General features: G+C 44.1%; 2 protein-coding genes and 1 non-coding gene across 8 annotated transcripts in view; 2 read left to right on the forward strand and 1 right to left on the reverse strand.

Annotated features, from left to right (window-relative positions):
- MGME1 (mitochondrial genome maintenance exonuclease 1) overlaps positions 1–4,387 on the reverse strand; it is a 16,884-nt gene extending 12,497 nt beyond the window's left edge. The window contains exons 1-2 of one of the 3 annotated variants that reach the window (XM_008525380.2): positions 3,907–4,387; positions 1,371–1,948 (exon numbers count right to left, since the gene is read on the reverse strand). In XM_008525380.2, the coding sequence (XP_008523602.1) occupies positions 1,371–1,884 (514 nt within the window). In that variant the 5' untranslated portion in view covers positions 1,885–1,948; positions 3,907–4,387. Of the gene's footprint in view, positions 1–1,370; positions 1,949–3,097 lie in introns of all 3 variants that reach the window. The other 2 variants (XM_008525381.2, XM_008525379.2) reach the window with 2 other exon arrangements.
- Positions 4,008–18,793, forward strand: part of SNX5 (sorting nexin 5) — a 24,935-nt gene continuing 10,149 nt past the window's right edge. Inside the window, exons 1-6 of one of the 4 annotated variants that reach the window (XM_008525378.2) lie at positions 4,008–4,159; positions 4,398–4,480; positions 14,600–14,704; positions 15,970–16,080; positions 16,999–17,120; positions 18,582–18,705. In XM_008525378.2, coding sequence (XP_008523600.1) covers positions 4,430–4,480; positions 14,600–14,704; positions 15,970–16,080; positions 16,999–17,120; positions 18,582–18,705 — 513 coding nt within the window. In that variant the 5' untranslated portion in view covers positions 4,008–4,159; positions 4,398–4,429. Of the gene's footprint in view, positions 4,160–4,397; positions 4,481–4,746; positions 5,353–14,599; positions 14,705–15,969; positions 16,081–16,998; positions 17,121–18,581; positions 18,706–18,793 lie in introns of those variants that run through there. The other 3 variants (XM_070589526.1, XM_070589525.1, XM_070589524.1) reach the window with 3 other exon arrangements.
- LOC139078340 (small nucleolar RNA SNORD17) lies at positions 9,602–9,838 on the forward strand. Its single transcript, XR_011531278.1, has one exon. It is a non-coding gene; the product is annotated as a small nucleolar RNA SNORD17 (small nucleolar RNA).

An 18,793-nucleotide genomic window follows, 5' to 3' on the forward strand; every position in this document is an offset into this window, starting at 1 on the left:
AAAATCAAAAGAATTTCTCATGGGGAAATAATGTCCATTCTAAAATCTAGTTGTACAGAGAAAAAACTTAAGCTGTCATTAAAAGATTTTTTTTCATGTTGCTTGTTTAGAAAACAGAATAGTTTGGTCGTTGTCACTAATTAACTATCTTAAGAAGGCAGTTAGACCCCTGCATATACTCCTTGCCCCAAACAGCTGAGGAATGTTATAAGGGGCTAGGGCCTTGACCATTTTTGCCATATCCAGATGCCCTGCCACCTATACAGTTTTTTTCTTTAAAACACATGTGACCAGGTTTAATGTGTTATGCACACACATACAGTTTTTCTAAAAATACTTCAAAATAAGTACATTACTCTTAAAATTAAAAATAAAAGTGCTTGTGTACCACTAGGGGTACAGACACTGCTCTCTGGGAGGCACAGGTTAAGGGATGATCACAGCAAAACAACTTTAACAAAAGACAACTATATAATCCTGATAGGGACGAGCTAATTCACCAACGCCAATGTTTTTCTTTCATCTTGTTTTTGAATGAATCTGTTTTTTTTTAAATTTTATTTTTTTTCCCTTTTTCTCCCCAAAACCCCCCAGTACATAGTTGTATATTCTTCGTTGTGGATCCTTCTAGTTGTGGCATGTGGGACGTTGCCTCAATGTGGTTTGATGAGCAGTGCCATGTCCTCGCCCAGGATTCGAACACAACGAAACACTGGGCCGCCTGCAGCGGAGCGCACGAACTTAACCACTTGGCCACGGGGCCTGCCCCTGAATGAATCTGTTTTAAGGAAGTTATTCTCACTTGTCTAAGAAGTTAGTAAGTTAGGAGTTGAAGGCTAAAGTTTATTTATTCCCAGTTCCTAATCAAGAGCATTTGATTATCTCAATTTACCAAGATCTAGATACAGATCATGTGTTCTGGTTTCTTGTTTACAAGTCAGTCTATGCTGATCAGTAGAGCAAGGCAGTATTTACTAGATTCTGAACAGAATGCTTAGCAAACAACTAGAATTCTATCATCTGGCTATTGACTCTTTTCCATAATCAAAGAAAACATGCAATTCTAATACTTAAGTTTGTAGTTACAAAATAAATGAATCTTATACATCATTTAGTCAGAGAACTTGATCTCTGTGCTTCAGTTTCATCTGTGAAAGGGGGATGATAGCATCCATGCTTCATGAGGTTGTCATGAGGATTAAGTGACTTAATACACATAAAGTGCTGTTTAATGCTAATTATTGTCATTCGAAAGTAGTTCCTCACTAGTTAAAAGTTAAAAAAAAAACCAAAACTCATTCTTTTGACACTGGTGTTCTATACTCTAGAAAACATAGTAAATCATATGGAACCAGGATTGAGGTAATTACTTGAAGTATATTCTGCAAAGCCATCCTCTCCCAGTTCCAGAATCATCCGCTGTTTCCACCTCTCCAAATAGAACAGCTGTTCCGACGTCATGGTCTGCTGAAGGATGCGGGTCACACTGGGAATCACAGTCCTTTGCAGAGGGATTTTCAAAGGGATTGCAGGATCACTTGCGGCGTGTGGGCTCAGCCCCCTCTCCGGACTGAAGAGAGGAAACCAGTTCTGCGGCGCTCCCGCTTCCCCACCGCGCTCTGGGGGCTTCCCCTTACTCACAGGCCCGTAGAGGAGAGCGTCTTCCTCGAACAAGGATTCCGGAGTCTGCGCGCGAGCTCTGGACGACAAGACGGACTGCACTAAATCAGAGTACTTCCCTTGGTCCACGTTTCCGTAAGGATTCACTGTTTTCTTCCGGCCCCACGAGCACGAGGAAGCGGAGAAGGCCGCGCTCGGGGCTGGCTCTGCAGGAGACCCGGGCGAGCGGCTCAGCCGCCTGCAGAGGCTCTGAAAGGCCTTCATCTCCAGATGCTTTTCACTTCCCTCTAGCCCACTTCAGCGCCGAGGGTCTTTTTAATTCGTGTCCCTAGAAAGAGAAAAGTGGTGTTAGATCCCAAACGTGTTGCACCCGCGAATCGTAGAGGTGAAGGCCGCACACGAAGACCGTATGCAGTAAGCTTTCCCAACATGTCCGGGCAAAGCGCTTTCAAAGACAGCCTCTGGGCAATACCAGAAGGACCGCGCTTATTGTTTTTTAAGATCGGCTCTGAGCTAACATCTACCGCCAAACTCTTTCTTTTCTTCTCCCCAAGGCGCCCCCCCCCCCCGTCCCCCCGCCCCCACAGTTGTATATTCTAGCTGTGGGTCCTTCTGATGAGGATTATTTTAGGCTGGTTACTTTTAAAAAAATGCAGATGAGGAGGCTCTGAGGAGTGGAATTTGCTTGCCCTCTGATGAGACATTTGCATTTGTGAAGGAAGTCTCCCTCTGTGGGGGGGTGTCGCACTCTCTGCACCAGGAGGGAAGGGGGATGACCTTATCTCTGGAAACGCTTCCTGGGGAAGGCAAGGACTTAAGTTGTTTACTGTCTGGTAACCTCAAGTAAGTGACCCCCCCCAACATTCTCCTTTGTCTTTAGCTGAAGATAATATTTAAGGTGGCGTCTTCTGCCATTTACTTAATCCGGTTTGATTCTTATCTAAAAGTTATAAGACCACCCAATAACAAGACCCCACCTGCACTGATACCATTTTAATGACTTTTTTACATATTCTTTCCTTTGTCTTGTAAAGAGATAACTCACACACCTACACCTTAAATTTAGCCCTACTCTCAACCCGTGTTTGCAGGGGCAGCAGCAGCTCCTCCTGCCAGTGGGTCCTGTCCCCATGCAGCAGCAGCAGCTCTGACTGCCCATGGGTCCTATCCGCAAGCAGCAGCAGCAGCAGCTCTGACTGCCCATGGGTCCTGTCCCCGTGCAGCAGCAGCAGCTCTGACTGCCCATGGGTCCTGTCCCCGTGCAGCAGCAGCAGCTCTGACTGCCCATGGGTCCTGTCCCCGTGCAGCAGCAGCTGCTCTGACTGCCCATGGGTCCTGTCCCCATGCAGCAGCAGCAGCAGCTCTGACTGCCCATGGGTCCTGTCCCCATGCAGCAGCAGCAGCTCTGACTGCCCATGGGTCCTGTCCCCGTGCTATTCCACACTATTCTCTAAATAAAAGAGCACTACTGCCAGACCTTGAAAGTCCAAGAAATCTTTCTTTCGACTCTTCAGCTCACCGACCCGCATCATTTCTAGTTGTAGTATGTGGGACGCCACCTCAGCCGGGCCTGACGAGCGGCGCCATGTCCGATCCCGGGATCCCAACCGGGAAACCCGGGGCCCCGCAGCCAAGCGCGCGAACCCAACCACGCGGGCCCTGGACTGGCGCTTAACTGACGAAGAGCAGACAACTTGGGGCAGGCGCCGCAACACTCAACGTGCAGGACAGGACGCATCGGGAGGGAGACAGGGAACAAACGGAAAGCGCGCGCACAGCGGCCATTACGGGCAGTCACCCGTTACCCGCCGACCCCTGAACGCCGGGTTCCGTGCAGGGCATCCCGTGCGGAGACCTCTCCTGCAACCCACACGCTCTCCGGTGGGTACTACTGCGACCCCATGTAACAGCCGGCGGACCCGAGCTTCGGAAGGGACGTCAGGCCCGAGCCAGTAAGCGGCGGTCGGCAGGGCCCACCGCCGTGATCCCCAGAAGGCAGCCTCGCGGGCCGCCATGCGTGTGGAACCAAGGTGAGGACAGGACGGCTGTGGCCCCTCAGGTGGGAGTCAGGATTAAGGAAGCGACGGTTTAAAGAGAAGCCCGGCCAACGGCAGGGGTAGGTACCTCAGAAGCCACCACGCTTCGCTTAACTTCCAGAACGACAACACCCTCCCTGGACCTTACTTTCCTTAGTCCCGCGCTTTGGGCTCGAGTTAGGCCCCGCCCCAGAACGGCGGTCCCAGCACGCACTGCGGCGCTCACGCCCCACCCCTAGCTTCCGATCACCTTCATAGACTGGCGATCCTTGGGGAGTCCCTCCCCTCGGGCGGAAGCGCGGGAACTTTCAAATCGCGCCCTTTCGCTCTCGCGAGATCTTATTACGTCACAGCTCGCCGCCATCTTGGATTCTGGCTGAGCAATAAATTCCCCCACGCTACCGCGTAGTCTTTCTTGAAACGCTCCTCGTTGGCAGTGTCCGTAGCTCCGCGTCGCCGTGGTGCCCCTGCGGTCGGCGGTTTCCGCGTGGCCCGGAGCGAGGGTAGGCCCCGCGTAGCTTCTTTGCCCGGCTCCAAGATGACGGCCGCGGGGACGGGGGAGGCCGCTCTGGGGGAGCACGTGGCGTGCCGCTCGCCTTTCCCGGGGCTGCTGGGATGGTGGCGGAGTCCCGAGGCCTCCCACCGCCGTCGGGCAGGGAGGCTAGCGGAGGCGGGGCCGCAGCCGCCCCTGAGAGGCGCCCTGACGGCGGCCGCGGCCCAGCCTCTTCTTTCCTCGCGCAGCCAGACGGCCCCCGCTCGAGGCCCGCGTCGCCATGGCCGCGGTTCCCGAGTTGCTGCAGCAGCAGGAGGAGGACCGCAGCAAGGTGAGGCCCTCCCCGCCCTCAGGCTCCAGGACAGGCGGTCCCGCAGCCCCCATTCCTTCCGCGACCCTGGGGGTTCTGGGGCTGCTCGTGCACCCGCCGGACCCCGAGCGCAGAGAGCTGCCCCCGGTCTCCCCGAGGAGAGCCGCGGACGCGGGGCCCAACACCGAGCGGCCGCGTGGCGAGCCTCCGGCGCTCGTCTCAGGAGACCTGAGACTGTTCTTGGAAAAAGTTACCAAAACTTCGCTTGGTTTCGTGCAGACTGGACGGTGAACGGGAAGTTCACGTAAATGCAACAAACGGCCGAGTTTGGTTTTGTTGCCTCCAAACTGTCCCTTCCCCCCTTTGAGAAAAAACTTTTTGGCCCAAATACTGGGGAAGTTCCATCAAGTCAGCATCTGAAGCACGATCCTTACAACCTTATTAACGCTAAATGCGTCACTGCTCGAGTTCTGCAGCTTTTAGTAGGTGCTCAAATATTCGTTGGACTTGGTTTTTACTTTTAAAAGTTGCATATTTATGTAAATTATCCTCGTGTTGATTAAACCTTGAGATCTAGAAGGTAACTCATGCAGTAAATTCAGGTCACCGTAGCCAATTAAAGATTTAGAGACAAGTCTACGCTCTTTTATTGGTCCTTTACGTGTAAATTGCTTTCACAGTTTACGCGTAGAGGTGGTGTGAGCCACAACGTTGTGTGCGGAATCTTCAACAGGAAAGTTTTTCTGACGGGAAATGGAAAAGAAATGTAATGTAAAAATACAAGGCGCGCCCAAATTTAAGTAACCTGGAAGTCATCTTAAAAAGTTAAATCTGTTTAAAAGTCAAAGGCGCCTTTCATCCACAGTACCTTTCAGGAGACTGTTTTTCATCCAGTAAGTAGTGAAGTTCACACCCAGCCGCTGGATTGTTGCAACAAGGGTGTTATTGCTGTCTTAGTTACCAGAAAGCCATGTTGTGCGTGAAGGTGTGGTCTTAGTTGGGGTATTCTTTGAAAGTTGAAAGAAGTAAATTGTTTTTTTTTTTTTTTTTTTAACTAAAACAAAGTGGAAACTCAAGACTACTATTCTTTCTAGAACATTCTCCGGGTAGTTTTCTCTAGAAGTTTAAATGAATAGGAATTTTGATAGCAGTTAAAAATTTGTTTTTCTTGGTACCTTCTTTGCTTGATCCAGAATCTGTTTTAGACAGCTATTTAGAAGGACTTAACTGCTTTAACCGACCTTCCTATTTGTTAGTACGGTACATCGTTGCTGCTTTTTAAAGTAATTTGCGTAACACTCGGATCCTTCAGCAAAACCTGAGTAGGATTGTGAAGGCTATTTCCTGCCTCCTGGCTTTAGTGGCTACAGGAAAGGATTATATATAATTATTTTCCTTCTGATTTTTTAATTACAAAAATAAGGAAATAATAAAAATTAAGTATTACCTTAATGCACGGTTGCATTTTGCTTGCTGGTCTCTGATACTACTGTGCTGTGGATCAGCTCTAGGTGGTTTTTACTTTTCACCAAAAGGAAGTTTGAGACGAGTGAAATCACAGGAGGCCAGATCTTGGGCAAACTATTCTTTCTGTAGTACAGCTTTGTTAGTCAACTGAAATATTTTACATTTTTACCAAAATGTCTTAAGTTTAAACTTTGATTATTTGCTTTGGAATTTCCATGAGGATAGGCGTTCCTGGGGCTTTGACTCACTAATAAAGTAGGGGACGTACTTGATTCTTGAGGATTTTGAATCCTTGTGCAGTACTTGTTTTGGGCTAGTTGAGCAAAACTGGAAGGAGCATTAGCCTGTATCTGGCAGCCTGACACTGCATTTAGTTGCATCCTTTAGTTGAGGGTGTTGGGATTTGTCCCTTTTCCCAAAAAGCAGTTTAGGGGAAGAGTTGTGCGATTAACTTGGTTTTTAACTAGTCTTCTACTGATAGGAAAGATTGTATTTTGATCTTTAAATTTAGAAAAGTATGGTTTTACCAAAGCTGGCTCCTGAAAAGGTTAACTGAAGTATTAGCAACATTAGGCCTCATCTTCATGATAAAGTAGTACTGTTTAGCGCCCTCTGCCCCCAATGGATGAAAGTTGTCCGGTGTCTAGAGTTTTCAGTAGGTTGAGGGAAATAATTGGAGATTGTGCAGAACCTTGTTCCCATAAAAATTAAGAGTTACTCTGGTCTTCAGTCATTTTGCGCCTTCTAGGTCTCAGGCCTTCTGTTTTACCAAAAAGTCATTTAAATAGCTGGGCATTGTGGATAGGTTCCCACTCACAGATTCAGTGTGCATCTTAATGTGGTGATGTGTCTCGTTCCCGTTAGTCTGGCAAACCTATGGCAAATTGAACGTGGCTCGTGATTGCCTCCCAAGACTTTTTATGATTTTTAATTGCTAATGGACTGGAATAAGTTGAGCAGCTAGGAAAAGCTTTGCGTAGGCTAGATGATAGCCCTTACAGCCTGGTGCTATTACACTTTGGCCTTAAGTTTGACTAGGTGGTTACACAGGCTTTGGGTGGATGGTTTCTCTTCGCAGAGCCAGTCATTAGTGCTCTGGTTTGCAGCTAGCTTTTTGTTAACTCATGTGGAAGTTGTCTCTAAGGATACTGTACTCTTCACTAGCTTGGATAGAAGTGTCCTACAGTTTGTTAGTATAGAAGCAATCCTGAACTTTGCCCACTACTGCAGCAAGTCCAAATTCACTAATTTTTATGGACTATAAAGTTTTCTGTTACACTTAATTGCTTGGGTTCATTTTTCTTTTTTGAACTCAGGAGGCATGACTTATCAGAGCTGCCCAAGCCTTAGTTCTGGATCAGTAACTTGCACACAGTGTCTTGAGATCCCCATTTGTGAATACTACTTAAGCAGGTCACGATCTGCTCACTTTTTTTTTTTTTTTTTTTTTTGACTGTAGGAAGAAATGGCCAAGGGAGGCTATTATAGAATTTTCTAGATTCTGAGATCTAAATTCTCGTTTGGTGTGAGATCTAGTAAGTGACTAACATCTAGTGTAGTCTTTAGTTTAACCAGGATTACTCAGCCTGCACACTGTTGGCGTTTTGGGCTTGGTAATTTTTTGTTGTGGGGAATTGTCGTGTGCAGTGTCTAGTGTTTAGCAAGATCCCTGGTCTCTACTGGGTGGCAGTAGGTCCTTTCCCTTCAGTAGTGACAGTCAAAAATACATGCAGACGTTCTCAAGTGTCCCTTGGTTGAGAATCACTGGTTTAAACTCTTCTAAAAAGGTGTGATGTTATGGGTGACACAGAACGTATGACAGGCTAATCTTGTGTGCCAGTTTGTCTCAAGTTTTTTCAGGTCTGCGATTGATAAATTCTAAGAAAATAGCGTGCTGTATAGAACATAAGCATAATTGACTGTCTTTGGTCAATTATTGGGAATTAGCTTCCCCCCTAATACTGAGGAACCCTATCAAAAAGTGGTTGTCCTCAGCGGGTTCTCGGCAGTTGAGGGTTACAGTGAGACAGCCAGGCGGTTCCTATGTTAGAGTTCATGCCCACTTTGGACAAGGGAAACCTGAAGCCCTGATGCCACAGCACCCGCAAAGCATTGTGGCCCAGAGTTGAAGCTCACTGAGAAATGTGCTGCAGGGTAAAATTTGGCTTAAAATCCTCCTTTTGGAACAATTTGCTTTCTGTGTTGTCAGGGCCTCATTGCTTGAGAAAGTTAGGCAAGATACCTCCCATAGGTTAGTACCCTGAATGCTCCAGATAACCAGTGGGAAAGGCACATGCAATGAAGTTAGGTAGTATTTAGGGAAACAACGTAACTTTTACTGAACCCACTTATTTTGAGGAAAGTATTCCAGAGCTTTGCAAGTTCTGTCTTTTTGAAACAGTGAAGGAAGATGGCTATAGGATGTTGTGTCTCACATGAATGTGGCAAACTTATTTTTTAAAGTATAAATTGAGAAGTTTCTCTGCGTGATCTAGCTTCCAAAAAGCTGCTACTTCACCGCCAACACTTACTTTCTGGTTGGCCATTGACTTACTCTTAAGAAGACATCCCTCCTAAAAGAGGGACATGGAATTTGTCAACTGTTTCATGACGGTAAATACCCAGGGAGGAGTGTGTAAGTTTCAGTTTGAGAGGTAGAGGAAGGACTGAACTGAACTCGGTGGAGAAATTGGGTCCTTGGCTTGACACTCCCCCTTTTGTTTCTTTTTGCAAATTTGATGTAACTTTTTCAGGCGCTGCTATGTGGTCTGGAGAGAAAAGTATAATTTTCTCTGAAATAGCTGCTTATGGTAATCTGTGGTATGCATCTTCTGTCTGAAGAGTTTACAGTTTACGTGTTTAGGCAGACCCTTAAGCCTTCATTCCCATCAGTGTAAATGGTGAGGAGTACAAATGCAGCTATCACCAGCTTTACAGCTTTCTCTCGGTCTTTCATGAAGAGCAGTACAAAGCTGGAACATTGTCCTAGTGGCTGTCAGATATCCGAGTGATAAAATGAGGTAGTGGAATATTTACATCTGAATGATCTGGGAAATGTATAGTACCTCCCACTCAAAGTGGAAGAAATCCCACCACGAAGCAGGCATCCTTTTCTCTTTCATGCCAATTGTGTCTCAAACACATGACACAGGCTTAAGCTCAGACAGCTCTATCCATCCTGCTGAGTCATCTTTGTTGGTAGTGAAGGTAAATTGTTTTTTATTCTCAAACCTGTTTCTATTTCATCTTGGGTAGATCATAAAGGTCAGGCAGTGAATGTTCTTAAATAACCCTCATCAACAATGAGTAATGTGTGACGTGTCAAATTTGTAGCAGAGTACTGTGAACTTAATACCCCAGGGAACTTTTGGGAGGGATGCTTGGTGGAAGTGGGCAGTAAGTGAAGGACTTCAGCCTTGAATGTAAGAAATTAGTTTTTCATTTGTTGTAGCTGCTTCCTCTAACAGTGACGTGTTGACTCCAGTAGAATTTCTGTGCTAGGAGATCTTACATCCGAATAATTCAACTCTTGCTTTGTTAATTCATTTGAAGATAATCCAAGTATCTAGTAACTAGATGGATTTTTTGCATTGAATGTTATTTAAACCAGGAATTTAGTTTAAACTTCTTTCTGGTTCCGTGTTGGGATTTGACTAGTAATGGGCTTGCAGCCTTGTGAAATGATGATTCAGTTTATCCATTCGCTGAGTGCGCTGCACTGATCTTCTTCCAAGCCTCGGTTCCTGTTCTAGGAACTCGGGGTTACGTAGCCTCCAAACACCCGGCAGTCTGTGGTGTTCTACTGTGGACAGCTTGTGTGTTGGTGGACTACTGGTAAGAATGGTTGGTGTCAGCAGGGATGGGTCCCTTGGGGTCTCATCTCACCAAGATGAGTGGTGGAAATCTGATCACTTGCTGCAGCTCTTTATCTAATTTTTCAAGCTTATGACTAACTTCCATAGCTGTTACCAATGTTAGTAGACTGAGATTTTCTAGAAGTCTTTGGTTCTGTTGTCCTTGTGGACTAAGATATTTATTGGCAGGTATAAATTATAGGAAGGGGAGAACCGCGTCGGGGGAGTGGGGCAGGAGATGAGAACAAATACCTGTGAAATCAGAGCTCCTATATTGCTTATAGTCGATTCAGTTGTTTTGTACGCACCAGTGCCACTATGAAAAGCTGGGATAGAATATAGATAAACAGGTTTTAGTTACCTTCAGGATGGAAGAAAACTAACATTTCAAGTACAATAAAGGGATTTGGAGAAAGGATATGGTTTTAAAGTTTCTTGTAGAGCACTTTCCTGTTGAGTTGAAACAGTAACAAAGTAATACATGTTGTTTCATAAGTATGTATCCAGTGAGTCTTGTTTTTGGAAATTAATGCATACATAGAGTGTGTAGTGTAACATTTTTGGATTTATTTCCTCATTAGTGAGTATTGGACTAGGCAAGGTATGCATACCTTTCTAGCTGAGATATACCCTGTTTCTTGCTTCCTGTGACCAAAAGAAGGCAGGCTTCTTGCCTCTGTTTTGGCTCCATGCTGCCAATTTACCATTCATGGATGACTTGTCATGTTGGCCCTCTTCCTGGTGTAGGGGTCTTAGTTCTTTGGGCCGTGGGGTAAAGGATAACAAAACGAAATCCTTAGAGAGGCGAGAGAAACAATTTGAAGGGAAGACACACTAATGCAGCTTGTGTGGCTAAGTGCATTTCTGCTTTGGGAAGGGACACTAGGAAGTAATTTAAATGTATACAAGTAGTCTTTATTTTTTTTCCCTGTTTATAGTAGTTTCCTTGCAGCCGAGTTAAGTTGACAATGTGGGGACTGGCATATTTGACTAGTTAATATTGTGTACAAAACTGGTTCGATTTAAATTGCTATTCAGCTAGCTCCCATTCTGGCAGATCAGTGTGAGTGTGGAGATGATTTCTTCCCATTGTGTCTTGTCACATTGGCCGTATGGCACTAGTGTAAACTCAGGTCTGTAGTCACCGTAACAACATTTTTTACCTTCTGTATATGTCTTCTCTGTTCCCACCTTGGGTTTGCATTTCAGAATCTAGCCTTCTGTGTTGTCCAGTCACATAGATGCCCTTTGCCATCTGTGAGCCATGAAACCCCTTGAAGAGGGAGTTTTGCAGATTGTGTTCAGTCTTGTAGCAAAGTGAGTCATAGTGAGATTCGGACCAAAAGTGGTCCTTAGCAGGGAGAGTGCCTGTGGAGTTGTGTGGCAGCCAGTGTCAGCTGCCCCAACTGGGAGGCTGATGAGCAGGTGAGGAAATGCACAGAAATTTTTCTATCAGTTTTTTTCCTTTTTAGACTCTCTTACCAAGCTTTCGGATTTCTTAAAAACACTTAAAAATTTGCTTTCCAAATGAAGCAATGCTTGTTTACCCGTTTGTTTTCTTCTGTCCTTACTATAAGGATTAATCTGGAGGAGGGAAGTACGTTGGGGACTGAAACTCTGTCTAAAACTTTGGGTATGTGATGCAGTGGCTTCAGTAGGAATCTATGAAAAGTCAGTTTTAAAACTTAACATTCCATCCTTTGAGAGTAGGTATGTTTTAAATTTGGTTCTCAGAAGTGACCTAAGAGAACTGGGAAATGGAAAAATCAGCATACATACATAAGGTTGGGCTTGGTTCTGAATCCCCACTGATTTAAACAGCTATTCTAGCAAGGCATTTTGACATCTATAGCCCAAGTCAGACTCACCCTTGTCCAGCAGGACAAGGTAGTACTCTAGGTGCTTATTTAGGATAGGGGATAAAGGTGGCTATGAGAGAAGTATATGGTAGGGTGCCACCCACTCCTTCCCTTCCATCCTGGTGATTTATTTAGCAAGTACTAAATATATGAATATAAATATAAATACTAAGTAGCATGGGGCTCTGGGATGTTGGTTTTATTGACTAAGCAGGAGGAATGCTGAGCTTTTAATCACACTTGGTGCTTCCGGAGTGAGGATACAGCACTGACTTTGAAGCTTTAAACATTTCACAACTTTTTACTCCTTGATGATTTATCTGCTTCATTGTCTGGAGGTTTGTATGCTACAATGTGAGGAAGTTAGTTAACTTGTGAATGGGGACCACTGAGTTGGTCATGGCCTGAATGCTCAGAATTTTGCCAAGATCTTTTCAGACAATTCCTTAAGGCCCAAATGCAGACTTTTCCATGTTGTCTATATTTTGTGTTGTGTTGTTTTGGTTTTGGGTGGTTAGGGCTATCGTGTCATGTGATTGGATTTTTGTTTGAGTTGACTCTTCCTCTGGTGATAGGTCCAGGCAAAAAAGCTTACTGCTGGAGAAGCTTGAGTGCTTGATTATCCTGTTGTAGGGCAGTCTTTCAAAACCTCCATCAGTTGTCATTATTTTTTGTCCTCATTGCACTCTTATACCGAAAAACTATTTCTGTGCTGACAAGGAAGGAAGATAGTTGTATAGTAAATAGTCTGGACTGTTACCTCAATAACAGTTGGGAGTATGGGGAAAGAAGTGAAACCAGAAGATAATTGTTCAGTGGAACGAAAAGCAGCTGGTAAAGACCTTTGTAGCTTTGACTGGTGCTTTAACGCATGCCATTTACTAGATTACGTTCCCCTTGGATCCTCCAACCCTGATTCCAAAGGTGGTCCTTGTGGAGCTCTCAGGCTCACTGATTTTGCTTGGCTTGTAGTGAACCAAAATGGATTTGTCAGCATGTTCAGAAACTGAGAGATGGCTAGAAACCAGGACTTGTGACTTCTTTAGGAAACGGAGTCTCAGGAAACATGGTGGTGTTGCTGAGCTCAGGGAAATGCACCTTAGATTTGTCCCTTGGGCTGCCGTATCTTTCCACCTGTGTCTGTTGCCCCTTTTATACCTGCCCTGCTTTATTCTTGTACTGACTCTGACAGCTGTCAACATAAGATAGGTGGGGTGGTGAATATTCTCTACGATCAGATTTTAGTGTATATTTTGAGGTCTTTTTGAACTGTATTTGCCCAGTGGTAAATTATCAGAAGGAAGGAAGCTTTTATCAGAAATAAGTCAGAGCTAGAGTCACAGTTGTGATAAAATGAAGTATCCTTGACCTTGAAGCTTTATCTTTGTTTGCAGAGATCTCATAAATGGACATGTGGAAATTAAGCCAAATAAGCAAATAGTTCATAGGAGTCATCAAGTATTCATTTGAAAGAAGTATTTAGGTTGAGATGGGAGGGACTGTTATATTGTGATCTTGACCAACATCTGATGTTAAAATCATGTTCTGGTAACAGAACTTGAAGCTTATCTCCTAGAGGAAAGCCATTGTTGTAGGGTTAACTCTGGTTTTTGCAATTAAAAACTTTTTTGTGTGTGAGGAAGTTTGGCCCTGAGCTAACATCTGTGCCAGTCTTCCTCTGTCTCACGTGGGATGCCGCCACAGCATGGCTTGACGAGCGGTGCTGGGTCTGCGCCTGGGATCGGAACCTGCGAACCTCTGGCTGCCGAAGTGGAAGGCACGAACTTCACCACCACACCATCAGGCCAGCCTCTGTTTAATCCTTTTATATACGTGATTCAACTAGTTTTTCTAGTTTCACAAGTTTAAGTTCATCAGTCCTTCGTCTTGAACTTTTTATTTTGAAGAAAAGAATCCAAAGGGATTTAGAGGGAAATACCTCAGTATTGCCTCGTCTCTCATCCTTTTAATTCCAGCCTTCACTGGGCATTTGCCCTGTGTTCAGTAGTCTACAGTGTTGTGACAGCTTTGCTTTAGTACTAGCTTACAGTTTAAGAGGAGAGGCCAGGAGGACGTGAGATGCTTAGCCCATGAAGTTTCTTATGCCTCATCTGTGGCAGGTCCTCAGATTGACCGTCAGCTTTGTCTGCTTTAAGAATTAGGGAATTTATCATACTTTAAATTTAGTGGGAAAACCATTTTAATCACTTGTTCATAACGTTCCAGTTCTCCCCAAAATTCTTTTTTAAACTGTCAAAAATGGAGTTGGGTGTTATTTTCTTCTGAATTTCCAACTCACAAAATCAGTTACTTTTGCTTCCAGGACAGTGTTCACACTTGTCACTTACGTGTAATCACGGTGGGATTCTGCTAATTAAGACCTTCGTTAGTTTTTACAATTCACCTCTTGTGTCTAGATTTTTCATCTCTTTGAAAACAGTCCCTGAATATAAATAGGTCCACTCTTGAGTTGGATTTTTCTTAACTTTCCACCCAGGATCCCATACCACATGACTGTTCTCTGTGCCTTCTCTGCGTTTTCCTGGTCTCTAAACTTCTTTCGGATAGATCTACACTCTGATCAATGTCTCTTGAAGGTTCTTTGTTTGGGCATTTATGTAGGAAGTTCAAGATTTCATTCTATCTAGTTCAGGCCTTAGTCCAGTTTAAGTATTTGATTAAATGTATTTTTCATGTAGACAGAAAATGTAACAGACCTGATAATGGAATCATATAGTTACTTCATTCTGATTACAGGAATACTTGGGATCCATCTGTGCATTTAAGAGCAGGTTTCCCCACACTTTCAAATAAACTTAGAATATGTCTCAACTGGCTTGGTTCTAAATGATCTTGTAGACACTGCTTTTTAATTACTAGCTCCTACTTTTGGAAGAATACTTTTTTTTAGGAATAAAATGAATTTGAGACTAATAGCCCCCCCAAAAATTGTATTTCAGCTGAGATCTGTATCTGTGGACCTGAATATTGATCCCTCGCTTCAGATTGATATACCTGATGCACTCAGTGAGAGAGATAAGGTCAAATTTACAGTGCACACCAAGGTAAGTGACAGAATGACTTCAGTCATAAAAACAATGCTGGGTTACAGCTTTGTTATTCACAGTGGATGTGAAAGGAGACACCCTGAACCGAAATGGTTGCTATTTGTTTGCAGTGTAGCACTGCTGCCAAGTGAGAACTTCCCTTATCTTTCTTGTAGTGAGCGTCAGATGAGTGCTCTTGCTTCAGCATTTTCCACTATGGTGGAGCCCTAGGGCTGTGGGCATTGCTGATGTAATTAAGTGTGGCTTGAACTCTACTCCATGAGGAAGCAAACCATGCAAAGTGATGTGTGTGGAGCCACCTGTCAGCACAGCTCGAATCTTCCACCTTTGTTTTTAATTTGCATGCCTAGGAAGTGCTTGCTTTTCCCATGTTTACTAAGTTTCTGGCCTTCACCCCAGCTAATTTTTTTGCTGAGGAATATTAGCCCTGAGCTAATATCTGTGCCAGTCTTCCTCCATTTTATATGTGGGTTGCCACCACAGCATGGCTGATGAGTGGTGTAGGTCTGCACCCAGGATCTGAACCTGCAAATCCTGGCTGCCAAAGTGGAAGGTGCCGAGCTTGACTGCTATGCCATGGGGCTGGCTCCATCCCCCTATTTCTTGTGATGCAAAAGACTTTTTTCCTCCAAATTTTTAATTTGACAAAAGCAATATGCCAATCTGAAAAACATGGAAAGTTTTAATTTCTCAGAGTCGGTCCTTCCAGGAACGTTTTCAGCCTCCTTTATCTTCCACACTAGTTTAAAAAAAAATACATTGAATGCTCTGTAACAGCCTTATGATGGTATTCCATTATCCCCATTTTACAAGTGAGGAAACCGTGGCCCACAGTTAAATAAAGGACGTGGCTACCGCACAATTTGAATCAGGCAGTTTGATGCTAGAGCTCTTGGTGTATGCCACCTCCAGCATAGATCCGTGCTGTCTATAAGGTCCTTCCCCACGTGGTTTTCTCTTAATACATTGGTGGCTTGATTAGCATACCTCAGTTACTCAGGAGGCAGCGTGAAGACTACACGATTATATCTGTTTGAGTTGACCTGAAAGGTGGAGTTTTGTGAAAAGAATTCCTTAAAAAAAAAACTGGAATCTTTCGCGATGACTTTCCTAGTGGCAGGGAGATTATGTGTTGCTGCTTTTTTATTTGCTGGATCTCAGTGTGATGTTTTATTCAGAGTTTCCTCATAGTGCAGCCGGGGAAACCCACTCCACTTATCTAAAAGTGGTTAGCAGTTAACTCCTCACTCCTTTCTCTACAGACCACGCTGCCCGCGTTTCAGAGCCCGGAGTTTTCTGTTACGAGGCAACATGAAGACTTTGTGTGGCTACATGACACTCTTATTGAAACTACAGACTATGCTGGGCTTATTGTAAGTGCATTTTGGAAAATCAAATAATTACTGAAGCTGTTTCTTCTACTTTGCTGTTCCTTTTGCTTAAAGAGACTTTTATCTACTTTTTGTAATGGATTGTGAAAACAGTGATTTCATCTGCCAACTAGACTATGTACTGTTTCTGGTAAAGTCTAAAATATATAAGAATAGTGTTAGCAGCTATGAGATGCAGCAGAGTCTTACATTCTGTACAACATACGAGGATAAACCTTTTCATGATTTGAGTCTTATACTTTTGAGTTCGTTGTTTCTCTGGCATTTTCCTTTAGGCATCAAGTAGAATTGATTTCTAGGAAAACCTCAGTATTGGCGATGGTATGCAATAGGTTTATCAAAAGTGTTGTACTTGACTTAAGGAGTGATGAGGCACTTGTCTTTGTGCTCAGCCCTTGAGAGCTGATGTGTGGCTATGGGATGAGACTTAGCCAGTTTTAAAGAATTAAGTGTGGCTTATCCTGCCAGACAGACTGAAGAATCCGGCCAAATAATTAAACAAAATTAGTGCTGATGCTTGTGTTGAAGAATGTTCTGTTCATTCAAAATTAGAATCTTTTGATTATCCTCTGGAATTAAAAATTCCTCTTGAAGGCTAGAGACTGTATGATCTTGATGGTATTTCATCAGCTTCATTTTAGCATTGATTGTAATATATGTGTTTTAAACTGACATTAAAGCAGGATAAACGCTTTTGTACCCTACCAATTGTCTGTAATGGGTAAACTGAACAAATGATATCAAAGTTAGCGCCCAGTTGTGGGGAGGACACTTTTAGATGGCCAAAGGAATATGGTTAAGAGAGGAGCTGCTGGACTAGCTGCCTCCTGTGCATAGGCACCGACTAGAACAGCAACTGCTGGGACGAGGATGCTCATGAGTTTCCTGCCTCTGCTGCAGATTCCACCTGCTCCTACAAAGCCTGACTTTGATGGCCCTCGAGAGAAGATGCAGAAACTGGGAGAGGGTGAAGGGTCTATGACCAAAGAAGAATTTGCCAAGATGAAGCAAGAGTTGGAAGCGTAAGTGGGTTTTCTTGATGGGGCTTAAATCTTCTGAGGAGAAGAAAAGTGGTGATGTACAGAAATAAAAAGAACCGGATAACTAACTTTGTAAAAGTATAGCAGTTAATTAGTTGCCTAGTGCTGTCTTCTAAAACTGCGTCTTGTGGAATGTGGAGCATGGTCTTTGTACTTTAGACGTCGACTCCCTGAGACTAGTGGCACTGGGTAGACTAGTTGTTCTCCCTGGGTTGGTGGTACTTGTTATGGAATCCTGGTCTGGCATAGTGAAGAAGTAAATAAACCTTCCTATCTTTACTAATCCTTTTTGTTAGTGTTTTGTTTTCTTTTCTTCTCCCCAAAGCCCCCCAGTACATAGTTGCGTATTCTAGTTGTAGGTCCTTCTGGTTGTGCTGTGTGGGACGCTGCCTCAGCATGACATGATGAGCGTTGCTAGGTCTGCACCCAGGATCCAAACTGGTGAAACCCTGGGCTGCCAAAGCAGAGCGTGCAATCTTAACCACCCGGCCACAGGGCCGGCCCCTTCCCATATAAGTAATTCTTCAGGCTTTGGATAATATACGAAGCTTTCATCCCTGAAGCTTGGTTACTAAAAGTATATTTGAAACTAGATTGCAGTGAATGCAGTTACAAAGAAAGTCTAAATAATAACCACATTCATGGTTTGAAAGAAGTGCAGGCCCACAGGAAGCGTATCTTCTATCTGTTGTGATTTAATTATTTCAAATAAAAAAGGATTCTTTATTCTGTATCATAGTTGGGGGTTGCGTTAAAGTTTGTTCTGAAACCATCTTTGGACTTGTTTACCTTGGCTCCCGCCCCTCTTCCACCATCAGTGTGTTGGAATTCCGGTGCCCATTTCCGCAGGTCTCTTCAGGGCTCTGTCCCAAGCCCTTATTATGTAGGGCTGGCGGTCACACGCCTCCAGGTACTGAATCATTCAGCACACACTTGAGTGACTGTAATGCTCAGCTCTGAGGATAAAGCATCAGCACCAAGGGCTCAAGTTCCTATCACTGGGTTGTTTAGAGTGATCTTTAGTCTCTAGATTGAGTTAAAGTCACTTTATAATTTCTGATAATTCCAAGCCTTGTTAGACTCAATGCTGCGTCCATGGCTGCCAATGTAAAGGGTGTTCATTGTTTTAAAGACACTAGCGGTCTTTGGCTGCTAGATACAGGGATTGTGTCTAGCAGGAATTGCATGTAGGTTTGGGGCTTCACAGACTTGTTCTGTCAACTCATTACAATACCACGTTTCCCTTTGGTTAGCTCATTCCACAGATTGCAAAATTTTCAGCTTGCCTTTTTACCTAATTAGATAGAAAGTTGTGCTAAAAATGTTTTGGTCCACTTCAGCTATTTTGCTTAGTGTCATGAGCATAATGATGAGATAACTGGGGTCGGGATCGGTCAGTTAGTTGAGAGGTGCCAAGTGAATGCCTGTGCACTTCTCTTTCAGTGAATATCTTGCTGTCTTTAAGAAGACTGTGTCCTCCCACGAAGTCTTTCTTCAGCGGCTCTCTTCGCACCCTATTCTCAGTAAAGATCGCAACTTCCATGTTTTCCTGGAATATGATCAGGATGTAAGGCACTTTTGTTCCCTTTCAATGATTGAGTTAAAATGTACAAAGCTATACTTAAAAGTATACTTTTTAAAGATCTGACTTACCA

The sequence above is a fragment of the Equus przewalskii genome, chromosome 21 (assembly GCF_037783145.1).
Source record: "Equus przewalskii isolate Varuska chromosome 21, EquPr2, whole genome shotgun sequence".
NCBI lineage: Eukaryota > Metazoa > Chordata > Mammalia > Perissodactyla > Equidae > Equus > Equus przewalskii.